Source organism: Chrysemys picta, chromosome 6, assembly GCF_011386835.1.
Source record: "Chrysemys picta bellii isolate R12L10 chromosome 6, ASM1138683v2, whole genome shotgun sequence".
NCBI lineage: Eukaryota > Metazoa > Chordata > Testudines > Emydidae > Chrysemys > Chrysemys picta.
In genome coordinates, this window is record NC_088796.1 from 51,316,262 (window position 1) to 51,332,058 (window position 15,797).

Consider the following 15,797-nt stretch of genomic DNA (forward strand, 5'->3'; position numbering starts at 1 on the left):
TTTATCAAACTGAAGTTTATTAGTAGCCTAGATGGCATGACAGGAATTTATGATCGTGGTCTCTCTTTCTTGCCTTTGTACAAGGCTAAGAGAGAAACATTGGCTACTTTGACAACCTTGAAGCGGACACCAGGAATGTCACCAACAGCGTGACCTTTCCGACCAAAGCCAGCAACTAGAACTTCATCATTTTCCTACAATGAAAGAAAGGAAGATTGTTACTAAGTTCAATTAAACAATTTTCAGTCAAATGAGAACCCAAACAAATAAAAGTTTAAGAATATTTAGAAAAACAAATTGCATTGGTTGAACAAACCCTTTACATGTAAATGTACTGTAAATGCTCATGTTTTGATTAAGATACTTGACATTTAAAAATATTACTAAGCATAAAGTAATAATAATTTCCTTCAGATGACCACAGGCCCCTGCACAGATAGGGCTGATAATGTAACTTTGAGCTGTATTACATGGAGCCAATTTACAACCAAAAGTTTTAGGGATTCATTGTTCACCTCAATGAAGTTCAAGCAACCGTCATTAGGAACAAAGGCTGTTATTTTCTTGCCGTTCTTGATCAGCTGAACTCTGACACATTTCCTGATGGCAGAATTGGGCTGTTTAGCCTCTACACCACTGAAATAAAAAAAAAAAAGTAATTGCTGTAACTGAAAGTAGCTATCTGCTGGCATCAACTGTATAATGTACATAGTAAACACTAAATTAAAAAACAAATTTCTAAACTTCCTTAGAGCATTTGAAATTGGAGTAGAGGGGACAAAAGAAGCAGTTTCTTTAATAAATGCAACAGAGCTGTAACAAAGAATTGGCTCTTCAAATTGATACCCGCAGCTCTTTACAATGTACCAGCTCTTCTCCTCAGAAACAGCTGCAGAATCCTTCCACCTCTTTTCCCTCTGTGTCCATATTTTTATACACCCAACTCCAATTCAGCTTCCACATTCAGGAATAATCATAAAGGAAACTGCCACTTATAATTTTTGAAGTGTTTTGTTTGGTAAAATAAGTAAACATTTTTTTAACCAAAATTGTTAATTTCTGGTTTAATACATCTCATGAAACCAACGTCCCTCTTCAAAGTAAAAAACAAAACAAAACACTGCACCATTAACTGGCAGCATGGCCAAAGAGTCTAAAGAGCTGCATTAAGCCTCCCAATTCTTGGACAAATTGGACAGTCTAGAGGACAGCAACAAAAATTATACAGATTTAGAAAACCTGACCTATGAGGAAAAGTGAAAAAACTGGGAATCTTTAATATTGAGAAAAGAGATGCAGGAGGAACTGGTAACAGTCTTCAAATATAAAGAGTGATCAATTGCTCTCTGTGTCCACTGAAGGTGGGACTAGAAATAGTGGGCTTAATCTACAACGAGAGATTTAGATTAGCTATTAGGATAAAAACTAACTATAAGGATAATTAAGCACAGGAATAGACTTCCAAGACGGGTTGTGGCATTTCTATCATTGGAAGTGTTAAGAACGGATTAGATAAACACCTGTCAGGGATGGTGTTGGTATATTTGGTCTTGCCTCAGCACAGAGGGCTGGACTAGATTCTCTCTCCAGATCCCTTTCCAACCTTATATTTCTATGTTCCTATTAAAATGGCAGTCACAACCAAGATATACAACTTTTGAATGGACTCAAACTGATGTTATCTTTGAAATTCACTCATCACTAAACATTTCCTTTAATAGCATTTTTTTCCTCCTACTAGTCTAAGAAGTTTATATTTTCTTTCTGGAGAGCAGATGCCCATGTTGGAGAAATGACACCCCCTTTTTGAAGGGTCATATACAAAGCATAGCTACTCCCCAGACCAAGAAGATATATTGATTCATATTCTTCGGGAGAAGTAGATTAGGAAAAAAAGGCAGCAACAACTGCAGGCATAGTTCATTTTTGTTAAGCATAAGGGAGAACTATGTTAAAACACAGGATTTACAAACAAACAATCTTCTAAATCCCAAATATAGCTGTCTAAGAACCACTGGTCTTTCAAGTGTTATGTACAATAATGTTGGGATGGTACTGTGTGTAAAGTAGATAGATATTTGATGACCCGGACCTAACTATTAAGTTCAACTACAAAAATGAAGAGAAAGCCTGAAACTCTGCCCTGAATGACTTCAAAAAAGGCAATGGATGGTGCAGAAATCAAGGTTACTTTTTTTTTTTTTTTTAAATCTATAAGAGTTGCACCCAAATTAACAAAGTCTGTAAATATATTATGATCATATGTTATTAGGTAGAGTAAAACAACCCTACCAGACACTAAGCACGATAAACAGTACAAGTTCACAGCTTGTCTCATCAGTATACACTTGGATTTCACATACACTTTTTCCAGGACAATTCCCTTCGCATGGGAAGCTCCTCCAAAGGGGTTGGCTTTCAGGGCAGTACCCAAGTGAGCCTTCTTGTATTGCTTGTCGTGCCATTTCTGATCCCGACGGTGGCTGCGAAGCTTTCTAGCAGTACGAAGCCCACGGCACTTACCTAAATAACAGAATTTTGCAGGATACAGGAAAATAATCAGCGCCACACATTACAAACACGAGACGACAGCGCCCAACTAAACCTGAGGCGGAATCTAAACGACTGGGTCAACCTGGGACCCAGAGGCAGATTGCTCAGATCTCAGGAACGCACGTAGCTGTTACCCCACTAAAACAACAAGGAGTCTGCTGGCACCTTAAAGTCTAACAGATTTATTTGGGCATAAGCTTTCATGGGTAAAAACCTCACTTCTTCTCTATGCATCTGAAGAAGTGAGGTTTTTACCCACGAAAGCTTATGCCCAAATAAATCTGTTAGTCTTTAAGGTGCCACCAGACTCCTTGTTGTTTTTGTAGATACAGACTAACACGGCTACCCCCTGATACTTATTACCCCACTAACACCCCCGAGCCCCGATGCCCCCCCGCAGCGCTGCGATGCGGGGGCGGGGGGGACGGTCGGGCTCGGAACGCCGCGTGTTACGGGGGATTCGTTTCCTTTAGCGGTTCGGAAAACGGAGCCACCAACTGAGCGCGGCGGCGCCGCCGACCCCAGCCGGGGGAGGGACCCTCTGCCCCAGGCGAGCGCTGCTGATCCCGGCCAGGGGCGGGTGGGGGCTGCTTACGGGCCCCAGCCCCTGGGGACACGCTGTGCCTGGGCCGGCCCCGTGCTCGGGGGACCCGACCTCACCCCGGGCCCTGGCCGCTCACCCATCGCGCTGCTGCTGCTGGCCCGAGCCGCAGAGAGAGAGACCCAGCATGCACCGCGGCTCCTACACGTCGCTGCGAGGACCCCGCGCGAGGCGGCCTGGCCGCGCCTGATGAGAAACGCACCTCCGGCGCAGAGACAGTCGCAAAATCCATGACGGCGCCGTCCGCCCCGAGAAGGGGCACAGCCGGAAGTGGGAGCCGTTGTCAGGGAAACGACAACTCCCAGAATGCATGGCGCCGCACCCGCCAGGTGGTATGTTCGCCTGGCCCAGTTCTACCCTTCCCCTGCGGCATCCCCCAAGCGGCGGCCCTTGGCTGTGTGCCCTGCTGCTCCCAGTGCTAGGGGGGCCCCCGGCCTCTCTGCCCTTCCCCCTGGCGGAGCCGCAGTCTCCTCCACTAGGGTGACCAGCTGCCCCCATTTTATAGCGACAGCCCCCATACTTGGGAGATTTTCTTCTATAGGCGCCTATTACTCCCACCCCCGTCCTGATTTTCCACACTTGCTGTCTGGTCACCCTATCCCCAGCCCCCGAGGTGGCTGCCCCAGCTGGGCTGGACGCCCTAGCACTAGAGTTGCTGATTTTGATTGGACCTATTCCTGTAGATTTCGTCACTTGACATAAACTTTAATTAAAGATGAATCTTTAATTCCTGGAGACTCCAGGACAATCCTGGAGGTTTGGCAACCCCACATGGTGCTGCTGGCAGGGCCGGCTCCAGGCACCAGCTTAACAAGCAGGTGCTTGGGGCTGCCAAGGGAGAGGGGCGGCACCTGCAGCAATTTGGGGGCGGCAGGTCCCTCCCTCTAGGAGTGAAGGACCTGCCGCTGAACTGCCGCCGCCGATTGCGGCTTTTTTTTTTTCCAATTGCCACTGCCAATTGCGATCGCGGCTTTTTTTTTTTTTGCTTGGGGTGGCAGAAATGCTGGAGCCAGCCCTAGGTGCTGGGCAGGTGCGATACAGGCAAGAGGCCTGCTCCATTTCTGTGGGTGAATGTGTGTCCTCACACCCTCCCTCCCAAGGCCTGGTGCCTGCCGTGGGCTCCGTTCTGTGCCCATTGGCGTCAGCGGGAGGCGGTGTGTGTGCAGGGTTTCATAGAATCATAGGACTGGAAGGGACCTTGAGAGGTCATCTAGTCCAGTCCCTTGCACTCATGGCAGTACTAAGTATTATCTAGACCAAGTGTTCTCAAACTTCATTGCACCAGGACTGTTTTCTCACAACAAAAATTACTACACGACCCCAGGAGGGGGACTGAAGCCTGGGCCCACTCCAGCCCCACTGCCCCGGGCAGGGGGGCTAAAGCCAAAGCTCAAGGGCTTCAGCCCTGGGCAGGGGGTCAGTAATCTGAGCCCCGCCGGCCATCCAGGGCTGAAGCCCTCAGGCTTCGGTTTTGGCCTCAAGCGGTGGGGTTCGGGCTTTGGCCCAAGGCCCCAGCAAGTCCAACACCAGCCCTGGTGACCCCATTAAAACGGGTTTGCAACCCACTTCGGGGTCCCGACCCACAGTTTGAGAACCGCTGTTCTAGACCATACCTGGCAGGTGTTTGTTTGACTTGCTCTTAAAAATCTCCAATTATGGAGATTCCACAGCCTCCCTAGGCAATTTATTCCAGTGCTTAACCACCTTGACAGTTAGGAAGTTTTTCCTAACGTCCGGCCTAAACCTCCCTTACTGCAATTTAAGCCCATTGCTTCTTGTTCTGTCGTCAGAGGTTAAGAACAACATTTTTTCTCCTTCCTCCTTGTAACAAACTTTATGTACTTAAAAACTGTTATCATGTCTCCTTTCAGTCTTCTCTTTTCCATACTAAACAAACCCAATTTTTTCATTTTTGCCTCATAAGTCATGTTTTCTAGACCTTTAATCATTTGTGTTGCTCTTCTCTGGACTTTCTCCAATTTGTCCACATCTTTCCTGAAATGTGGCACCCAGAACTGGACACAGTACTCCAGTTGAGGCCTAATCAGTGTGGAGTAGAGCGGAAGAATTACTTCTTGTGTCTTGCTTACAACACGCCTGCTAATACATGCCAGAATGATGTTCGCTTTTTTTGCAACAGCATTATACTGTTGACTCATATTTAGCTTGTGATCCACTGTGACCCCCAGGTCCCTTTCTGCAGTACTCCTTTCTAGGCAGTCATTTCCCATTTTGTATGTGTGCGACTGATTGTTCCTTCCTAAGTGGAGTACTTTGCATTTGTCCTTGAATCTCATCCTATTTACTTCAGACCATTTTGAATTATAATCCTATCCTCCAAAGCACTTGCAACCCCTCCCAGCTTGGTATCATCCGCAAACTTTATAAGTGTACTCTCTATGCCATTATCTAAATCAGTGGTTCTCAAACTTTTGTACTGGTGACCACTTTCACATAGCAAGCCTTTGAGTGCGACCCCCCCCCTTATTAATTAAAAACACTTTTAAAATATATTTAACACTGTTATAAATGCTGGAGGCAAATCGGGGTTTGGGGTGGAGACTGACAGTTCGTGACCCGCATGTAATAACCTTGCGACCCCCAGTTTGAGAACCCCTGATCTAAATCATTGATGAAGATATTAAACGGAAACAGAACCAGACCCAGAACTGATCTCTGTGGGACCCCACTCGTTATGCCCTTCCAGCATGACTGTGAACCACTGATAACTACTCTCTGGAAACGGTTTTCCAACCGGTTATGCACCCACCTTATAGTAGCTCCATCTAGGTTGCATTTCGTTAGTTTGTTTATGAGAAGGTCATGTGAGACAGTATCAAAAGCTTTACTAAAGTCAAGATATACCACATCTACCTCTTCCCCCATCCACAGGGCTTGTTACCCTGTCAAAGACAGCTATCAGGTTGGTTTGACACGATTTGTTCTTGACAAATCCATGCTGACTTACTAATCACCTTATTATGGTCTCACATTGCAGCATTGCCAGCCCCAAGCATTCAGAAAGCACGAGCCCAGGGCCCCCAAAATCGCGAGGTTAACTTATGAAGCACACAGTTTCACCAGATAACAACAGTGAGTTGTCTATTTACCTTCTCATGTTTGTGCCTGTAGGGGTCACATTTTCCAGGTTTTCTCCACAACCCACAAGGGAAAGAATGTTACTTTTTTTAGGGTTAGCTGAGATTCTCACATACTCACGAATCCAGGAGCTGAGTCTACCAGAAAAACACTGATAAAGACTTACATTAACTATTGTAAGTAAAGACTTACAATAACCTCACAAAAGTTAGCGATACTGAGCCCATGAAGGATGGTTAAAGAAAAACAGCCCAAGCCATCTCTGTCTGTTATAACTGAGGGAATTAATTTTGCCCTGCATATTTTATTGATTCAGCTTCTCCTCTTTTTGCTTCTTCAAACTGGTCAATGAGTTCTTATTTGCTCTGCAAGTAGACACATTCATCAAGTTAACGTCCCATGTTTGTCTATTCTCAGTGGATGACGCTAATTAACATTGCTGGATTGTTTTCTTTTTAACTTCAGTCTGGGGATCAGTTTTTTTTAAAAGGAGGCCAAGAAACCTAACTAGCCACTTGTACATGCAGTCATTCCACTTAGAGCAATCTTTTTGTCAGCCTCCTCACCATAAGCTTCATAAGAAGAGAGGAGTTCTCGTTGGCTTGCCATCTCTGTGGATCCTTGTCTCCCACATTAGATCTTTGTTGGGTTGAGTTGTCATTGAAAGGATGGGTTTATATTTCATTTGCTTCTTTTTAGGGATTGGACTTGGGCTGCAGACAAGCCCATGGTTTCACACTTGGTAATAATGGGCCATTTCTCTTCTCTGATGGTAGCTTGTGCCCATGGTGCGGGATGCTTCTCCTTTTCAAAGTATTGGTGGATAGAAAATAGAACCACAGATCTGGATTACCTCCACTTTTGTTTGTTTGAAGGAGCAGTGGGGTGCAAATTTGGGTGCCTACCTTTGCAGTTGTGGTTCCAGTGTGAAACATAGGTTGCCTTTGGTTTATTTCTGATTCAGAAATCAGCTCCTTCAATTTATGCAAGCCTGACAGTCCCCGTCCTGCGGAGGCCTGGTAGGAAGGAACAGGGGCCAGTCTGTGTGGAGAATACTAAGGGTGGGCAGTGGTTATTGTGGGTGTTAGGGTGCTGGCAGAGGGAGGTCCATGGGTGGCTGAGTCTCTCCAAACAGTTTAAATGGCCCTGCCCATGCTCCTCCCTCAGGCCCTTTCCTGATTCCTAATGGCACTCTTTCCCTGTGGCCAGGCTGGGGCTAGCGGTGACTGGCCTGTGGCCAGGGACTCTGGGTGGCTCCAGGGCTGGCAGTGCTGGGGGCTGCACTGCCTGCCCAGTGCTTGGGGTTATACCACCTGCCTGCCGAGGTCTAAGTGTGTGGGAAACAGGCTGCTGAGGGAATGAAGCTGATTTGTGGAGCGATGAATTGACACAGAGTCCCAGTTTATGCTGAGAGTGAGAGTTAGGCAGCATGTGGATAGAATGGTTGGTCAAAATGAGCCTTTCCCTAGAATTTGTATTAATTTTTGCTACTGTATGTTGGGACCAGGTTCTTACATGCTCTTATGTAGCATTTCTGGAGCCAGTTCATTATGTGTGGCAAAACCAGACTTCCTTGGCCCAATACTTATTAATGGAATATAAATAAATTAAGAGCATGCACCTTTTACAGTAGTCTGTCATCAACTTTGGTTGTAGCATCCTGTTTTATAAACTGTTCAGCTTCCAGTGACCTAGTCCCTGATGTGCCATCTGAGCTGTGTGTCAGGTGATTAATCACTGCTAAAGTCTGCAGCCTCTACAGAGGCTAGACATTTGACGGTAATAGACTGATATGAATAGGGAGAATATGTTAAAGGCTGTTCTAATGAGGAAGGTGATCAATTGTTCTCCATGTCTACTGAAGGCAGGACAAGAAATAATGGGCTTAAATCTGCAGCAAAGGAGATTTAGGTTAGATATTAGGAAAATTTTTCTAACTATAAGGGTAGTTAAGCTCTGGAATACGCTACTCAAGGGGGTAGTGGAATCCACCATCATGAAGGCTTTTAAGAATGGGCTGGACAAACACCTGTCAGGGATGGTTTGTTTCCAGTGGAGTTCATCCCTCTCTGGTATTGTTCATTCAGTCCTTCCGGAAATTACTTATTACTGAAGCTCATAAAAATACTTCTGAGAGCATTTTTTTTTCTTTGTGTGGATTGTGCAATTTGCATTGAATGCCAGATATTATCGAAAAATTTCCCAGAGGAGGAGGGAATGCCCAATATTTATTCTAGAAGGTATTAATCATGACCTATACTTCAGATTAGTACAGCACAGTGTTAAAGGTATGTATCATCATACGTCTTAAGTGTATAGCCAGTATAAAAGTCAGTACTGTATACTTTTCAGGAACAAAGTGAAGTTTATAATAAGCGAGGTGGAATTGCCTTTCTTCTTGCTTGTGGTTATGCAAAGGCATTTTTATCAAGCAAATGAATACGTAGCCCTCTCTTTACAATCACATACACCCTTGTAACACAGGGTTCATCATATGCTAAGGCGGCCATTTTCTGTGGGAGTCTGGCTAAAATGTTGGCAGCATATGACTCAGGAAATATAAGGACTAGAAATGTAATTTTTGGGGAAAAAAATCTTTTGGAAACTAAATGGGCTAGAGGAGAAGTTACTGGTTCAGTGAGTACTGACTTAGCCTGGCTTACCTACTGTTGTGTAGGAATCATTCTTCCACCAAATCCTTCTCCAAAGTCTTGTCTTTATACAAAAGAACAAACTGCTGTAATAGGATGCCCATCTAGTGATTTCTATCATACTGGTTTTCAGTTTAGCATTTTTCTTTCACAGCTCCCTCTCCCAAGCCATATATTGAAGAGCAGTTAGAAAATAGCAGCCCATGTGTGAAATCTCCTCTGAAAGGTACAAGTGTGAAAGTGTCTTAATTTTTGCTTGAAATAGTTTTGTAAAGAAGGCAGGAGGTAGAATTTCATTTCCAGGAGATAGGGATTATGGGTCCTGGAAAGCCTGACGGGTCTGTAACTTTAACGGCTGTTCTTATTCATTTTTGAATACATATGTGGTCCCTCCTTGTTCCCTCGGTACAAGGGCCCTGCATTTCTTTGCTGCAATGTTTCTTTTATATTTGGGGGGCCACAAAATCTGTGTGCTTCAAAGAAAACATATTGTTTTCAGCCAGGCCTTGCATAACAATTTATACCTGCTCTTCCTTCTTTTTTTTTTTTCCGTGCTGGGATTCTCACATAAGAAATATCCAGAGTTCCCCTAATTGGTAGTAACAGTATTGAACACAAGCTGGTGAGAGATTTTAAGATTAGTGTATACCCTTTGTATCACTCTAGGAAAAATTAATTAAAGACGGTAAATCCTTGAGCTTAATGGTTGCAGATGCTAAAGCCCCAGGCATAATCTTATATCTAGAATGCACCAGACTGGAGCCTTTAATCAGTCAAGTAGGGCTTACTTCTGTGATCACATCAGCAGGTATCTGATATTAGCTGCCAAGTAATATGGGATACTATATATATTCAGCAGATTGGGGCCTCATCTGAGGTGGCTTGTGATTGGCCCCCATTGTGAGTGTGTAAGTGGGGAGGGCAACAAAGTCTCTACCTTTTGCTCTGTGCCCACGGATGGATTGCAGTTTCTGTCTGGAACATGACAGATAGAGGAAGAGGGAACCTAACCTCCTCCCAGTGGCATCAGCTCCCTAAGTAGGAGAAGAGAGAGGAATGGGGGAGTGAGCAAGGGGGAGCCTGGACTTCCGTCAGTCATCAGCAACAGCGGTAGCCTCTTTGGGATGAAAAGGGAGAAACTCTGAGGAAGGAAAGGAGAAGCCCCGTGAGGAGAAGAGAGTGGAGGCACTTTGCTGAGAGGGATTGGGGGGAGAGGTCAACTCAAAGGGGGAAAAGAAGACAAAGATTTCTGGGGGAAAGGAGAGAGTGTCCCAAGGAGGTGGGATGGGGAGAGAAGGACAGAGAAAGGTGGGGGCTTCAGGGTCGGAGATGAAGAAATGGGGGAGTGGAGAGAGAATATTGAATAGAGAGGAGAGCAGAAAAGAAGGGGAGTAAGGAGGAAGAAACAACATTAAATGAGAAAGAGCAACAGGTGTGGAGAATAAGAACTGGAAAAAATATGAAAGTGATAAGGAATTAGGATCAGCCTTATGATTTGAGAGCTGCTAGACAAGAGTGGGACTCATAAATTCCTGGATAAAGAAATTGAGAGAGGGACTATTGAGTTGCCTCTCTGTTTGGTACTGCAACTGTAAAGGGAGACAGGGTCATCCCATGCTTTACAGAAGTTGCATAGGATGCAGAGTGTGTAAAAGAGTGGCTTGCTAATTGACCACTTGCTTTGCTTGCCCCAGATCATCCCACACATCATTCCAAAAGATGGCAAGGTTTGAATCCCTGTGGATAAGGCCACAGGTCCTGCTATCAACCCTGGCAAATCCCCAGGGATCCAAAGGGACCCAGGCATCTCAAGTTGGCAATCGCCAAAATGAGGCACCTAAAAATCAATTGACACCTGAACATTTTAAAGTTAATTATGATGATAAAACCTAGTAATATAGAAAGTAAAGCACCCACAAATTGATGCCATTTCCCCCCCAAAAGAGGTCTTTATCCTCTCTGTATCTCACTTTCCACATCTGTAAATTTGAGATATTTAACTGCTTCTCAGGGGTGTTATGAGGCTTAATTAATTAAAATGTGACCTTCTCAGCTGAGTATGATTACAGAAGGTAAAGTCACATTATTATTTGAAATCACAGTTTTCACTTTTCAAGGGAGAGGTCAACTACAACAATGAGTAACCTGTGGCGGGCTCCATTGAGTTTTGAGAGTTTTTATTTTTTTAATATTATTTATTTTCTTAAAAGACAGCTCACTTCCTAACTTACTAGGACCCAAGAACTCAGTTCTTTTCTAATCATTCATTAACATGAATAATAGAGTATGTCAGCGAGAGTGGCTTAGAAAAGGCTTTTTATGTTTACATAGTACATGCCAACTGATGCAGTAGCAAATGTTGCTTCCTATTGGGTGGAGGTGCTATCCATCACATGATCTGTGAGAATACAAGCTCTGATCTCTTTGCAAAAACAGATGTGCTGGGTCAGGAGAGGCAGATTCCTTTCTCAATGGAAAAAAACATTGCTTTTAGCTTTTTACTCCTCTTTTTATGTGTAGGATTTTCAGTCTCTGTGGATCAAATGTTTGTAAGAATGGATGGAAGGTCAGTAATTTGTTACATTTCAACAAACTACTTTGGTGAAGCTGAATGCATGTTTTAAATGTTGTAGTTTGTAATTTTACTTTGTGTCTTATTCAGATAGATTTGATCAAAGTTCAGCATGGTAGCAGAGGATTAGAATATTTTTAGTTTTAAAACATCTAGGACTCATGCAGAATTGAACCTTTTCAACTCTAAGATATGAAATATTACTGTACCTCTTTCAAATTATTTTATACATAAGCCTACAATGGTCTAAAAAAGGCATATGCCCTAGTGATCTCTTTCTCATACTTGATTACATTGTAATGCTTTTCTCACTTTTTCATTCCCGACCAGTTGTTAAAACAGAACTATAAATAAAATAGCAGCAGAGGTGCCATGAAACAAAGGTGCTAAAATATTCCATTTCTGTAACGTGAATATTATTGAAATCTAGGTTCAGCATTGCAAGAAATATTAAACTGACAAAATTGTTCCCAATCCTAAGTATTTTTATTTGCCATTGTCTTTGAGTGCATTCTATTTTTTATATAGTATAAATGGAGGGCACAGAAAATGACAAGAAAGAGAGTGCTTTCTAAAGCCAAGCATTATAAAAGTGAAAATAGCCAAATTTAATTATTTGCATCATGTCTCACAGTCACTAATAACATGCAGATCAAATATGCAGATGATCACAGCTGGCAATAAAGTCTGAATATTTTGGGCAACAGGGACATGTGGTGATTTGCTTAAGCTTGTATTAAGAGATCTGTGAGTCAGTTATAAATACTACAATATGTTTTCAGTGAAATAGTTTATTTTCTGTTCTCATCTGGCAATTTCCAAATCAGTTAGTGCCTCCTAGCAGTTTCACTTTTCTTTGATCAGTAAGATGTTCTAACAGAATGGAACTAATTGAGTTTTCACACACACTTTATAAGACAGATTAATGCATTAAGGCCCGATCCTGTTCCCACTGAAGTTAATGTAAGTTTTGTCTTTGACTGAAGCAGAATCATACCCTTCATGTGTTAAGTCACCAAGAGTAATACAGAACTCAGTTTTTTTTTTAAAAAAAAACAAAGCTCTACAGTTTTGTTACTTCTTAGGTTCTGGTCTTAGAGACCTTATTCAGGCATAATCCATTAAAGTCAGTGGGAGTTTTGCCTAAGTTGGAACGGCAGAATCAAGTCCTTTAATTGTGAAATTTCAATTAAAATATAAAATTATTTAAATGTGGGTCTCTGAAAGGTATGTTTCCTCCTGTATTATTTTTATAGTAATTTCACAGTATAATTTGAAAGGCATGATTGCTTCCCTCTGTAAAGCTAACTATCTTTGTAGGGATTTGTTTGTTAATGATAAGAAATAAAAAAAAAACCTCTAATAAAATATTTTTCATTGGAGGATTCCATTAAAGAAACCTACATTTTGGGCCTGATTCTGATCTCACTTACACCGATTTCACACCAGTGTAAGTGAATTAACTTTAGTCAAGTTACTTGTGGTTGGTGTAACTAAGGCCTGGTCCACACTAACCTCCCCACTTCGAACTAAGGTACGCAAATTCAGCTACGTTAATAACGTAGCTGAATTCGAAGTACCTTAGTTCGAACTTACCGCGGGTCCAGACGTGGCAGGCAGGCTCCCCTGTCGATGCCGCGTACTCCTCTCGCCGAGCTGGAGTACTGGCGTCGACGGCGAGCACTTCCGGGATCAATCCCAGAAGATCGATTGCTTACCTACGGGTCCGGCGGTAAGTGTAGACCTACCCTAAGGTACGTCTACATAGCAAAAAAAGGTGTGATTGTAGCGTGAGTAGGCCAAGGACTCTTGGTACATACTTGGGTTGAAGTCCATCTTCACTACTATTTTTACCCATTCTAGCTGGATTAAAGCTGGGAAAGGTATGTCTACCACTGTACAATCACATCTTCTGGTGTATTTGTACCCTAAGATTAGAATCCGGTACGTAGCTATATGGTCCACTAGCAAACTGTTTTTTCTTTTATGCATTATGTTTGATTTACCTGTGGCTCAAATGTTATTTTCTAGTAAAATATTGTGTAAATAATTGAAACTAGTGCACTAGGTGAGCAATAGTCGGACAGTTTGAAGTTGGATAACGTTAGTGGGCTGCACTGCTTTTTGATATGTTTTTAAGGAGTAGTGAAGATATTACAGGAGTCTATTTTATTTTGAACATTGTGTTATCCGATATAATTTGCACTTCAAAGTGATAGTATTCAGTAATAATACTATAGATTGTATTTTGTGTTATTAATGTAGTTCCTTTTAACTGCCTTATCTGCTGAAATGAAAACTACACCTGGCAAACTCTTCCTCACTTGATCATTCCTAACTCCCCCTGCAATCAATAAGCTTGCGTGTGTGAATAAGGGCCACTCACAAAGGTTTTCAGGAGTAGGCCCTATACTTTTACATGAGCTTTTTCAGATGGAAAAAAGACTTCATTACCTTATAGACTGGTAATGTCATCTGATAAGTAGGAATTTGCACTTCTTTATACATATAATCTTATTTAGTTGGGTTTTACATAGTGATTAGTCATTCCAGTGCTTTGTATTAGGGCTAAGCCAATTTCAATTAGGCTCCTGACAAATTTAGAATGGTAATTTCAGCATGCAATACAGACACAGACATATACCATGGACATGGAGCAGTTATTTTCAGATTTCCAATTCTAAAGAAAGGTCAATGCGTTTAACACATTATACTGAAGTTGAAGTTTTTAGTTTAAAATAGGTGGAAAAGTGACCATAAATTCAGGAGTTATTTCATTATATTTTTAAAAATTGCTCCAAATGTGTTGCAGGTCTAGTCACTCTTTGTTGAGTGTGTTTAATTTCTAGCTCATGTGATCCTTTTAGCCAATAGTAGAGGTCTAGCAGTAATAGTCTCAGGTAGTTTCTCTCGTCATATTCACATTTACAATGTTATTACTCAGAATGTTGTTATGCACAAGTCTAGGGTGAGCCCTGAGAATGATTAAAGGCATTTTCATTTGTGTTTTCACACCGTCTTCCCATGATATTTCTGACCTACAGTTTTGCCAGCAAGTTTAAAAAGCAGCAGAAGAGCCATGAAATGTGCTCCAAATGGTCCATCAGTATTATGAGGATAGCCTTGCTCCAGCAGATCTCCTTCGAGTTCCCCAACTTGTCCTCTGAATTTGAATGCTGCCGATCTGATGGTGGTAGGGTTTTGGAGAGCCACACGTTCCCCGCTCAGAGACAGCATTCAGACAATGCCCATCCCAAGCTGTGAGCGCCTTTACAAAATATTCATTTACAATAACCAGTAGAATTGCTTATATCCCTTTACATTTACAGTCAGAGCAAATCCTATCAAACTTAATCCTGCCATAAACCAATCAACAACCCCTCCCAACCTGATTCCTCCCTGCTCCCTCCTCAGATGTCTGTAAAAAAAGATGAGCTTTGGAAGGTTAACAAACTGGGCTCTCGGAGACCACCGGGAAGCCCTGCCAGCAGTTCCCTTTCTTTTACATTGAGGTGGCTCCAACTCTGCTTCCTCCATTGATCAGAAGCACAGTAGTGTAGCATGAGGGCCACATGAGGACTAGTGCATTGGCCCGAGGGCTGCATCACTGACACCCCCCTGGCCGGGCCCCTGGCCCTGCCCCCACTCCATCCCTTCCATGAGGCCCCGCCCCTGCTCCGTCTCTTCTCCACCTCCTCCTCCAAGCAGTTTTGATTAAAATATATACACTCATTAAAGCCCCCCCACTGCACTGGGCTGCACCACCACTCCACCCCTGCTCTGCCTCTTCCAGGGGTGTCAGGTTTGTAGAAATTTTGGTGGTGCCCAGAACTGCCCCCCCAAACTCCACCCCCCACCTGCCTAAGGTTCTGGGAGGGAGTTTGGATGGGGGAGGGGGTCTGGGGTGCAGACTCTGGGAGGGAGTTTGGGTGCAGGCTCCAGGCTGGGGCATGGGGTGGGGGTGCAGGCTCTGGGATGGAGTTTGGGGATAGGAGGGGGTGCAGGGATGAGGGCTGGGGATGAGGGATTTGGGGCATTGGAGAGGCTCAGGACTAGGGCAGGGGAAGGGCAGTGCCCTGGCCTTAGTGGAGAGGGGCACTAGAACCCTGCGGCAGCAGATGATGCCGGAAGCCGACAGAGCGGATCGGAGTCAGCATGAGCTGCAGGCTCCGGGCGGTGAGGGGGCAGCAAATGAGGCCAGGGGACACTCGGGGGAGGTGTGTGTGGGCGGCAGGTGGGGCCGGGGGAGAGACCCGGCCCCAAACATTGGGGAGCAGTGCCCGAGGAGCTTAGCTGCTGGGGGGGGGGGGGTGAGGGGAGT

At 43.7% G+C, this 15,797-nt stretch overlaps 2 protein-coding genes across 10 annotated transcripts in view; one reads left to right on the forward strand and one right to left on the reverse strand.

The window, feature by feature from the left end:
* LOC101931182 (small ribosomal subunit protein uS12) lies at positions 1-3,373 on the reverse strand. 2 transcript variants are annotated; one of them, XM_042855868.2, is made up of 4 exons: positions 3,234-3,373; positions 2,293-2,523; positions 516-636; positions 1-194 (listed from the first exon to the last, which is right to left on the reverse strand). In XM_042855868.2, exons 2-4 carry the CDS (start codon positions 2,463-2,465, stop codon positions 48-50), a joined length of 441 nt encoding a protein of 146 aa, XP_042711802.2. In that variant the 5' UTR covers positions 2,466-2,523; positions 3,234-3,373; the 3' UTR covers positions 1-47. The 2 variants fall into 2 exon arrangements, with proteins under 2 accessions (XP_042711802.2, XP_005288226.1); XM_005288169.4 differs by having other exon boundaries at positions 2,364-2,523; positions 3,234-3,367.
* LOC101953779 (V-type proton ATPase subunit S1-like protein) overlaps positions 3,346-15,797 on the forward strand; it is a 27,935-nt gene continuing 15,483 nt past the window's right edge. The window contains exons 1-3 of one of the 8 annotated variants that reach the window (XM_042855866.2): positions 3,365-3,486; positions 6,153-6,247; positions 9,059-9,130. In XM_042855866.2, coding sequence (XP_042711800.2) covers positions 9,108-9,130 — 23 coding nt within the window. In that variant the 5' untranslated portion in view covers positions 3,365-3,486; positions 6,153-6,247; positions 9,059-9,107. Of the gene's footprint in view, positions 3,487-6,152; positions 6,248-9,058; positions 9,131-11,284; positions 11,471-15,797 lie in introns of those variants that run through there. The other 7 variants (XM_065550163.1, XM_042855867.2, XM_065550164.1 and 4 more) reach the window with 7 other exon arrangements.

Coding starts and splice junctions, on each gene's coding strand:
- LOC101931182 (XM_042855868.2), bottom strand. CDS start 2,465: ATGGCACGACAAGCAATACAAGAAGGCTCACTTGGGTACTGCCCTGAA. Junction 637..2,292: donor TTTATCGTGCTTAGTGTCTG/GTAGGGTTGTTT, acceptor TTTTTATTTCAG/TGGTGTAGAGGCTAAACAGC. Junction 195..515: donor GTTGCTTGAACTTCATTGAG/GTGAACAATGAA, acceptor CTTTCATTGTAG/GAAAATGATGAAGTTCTAGT.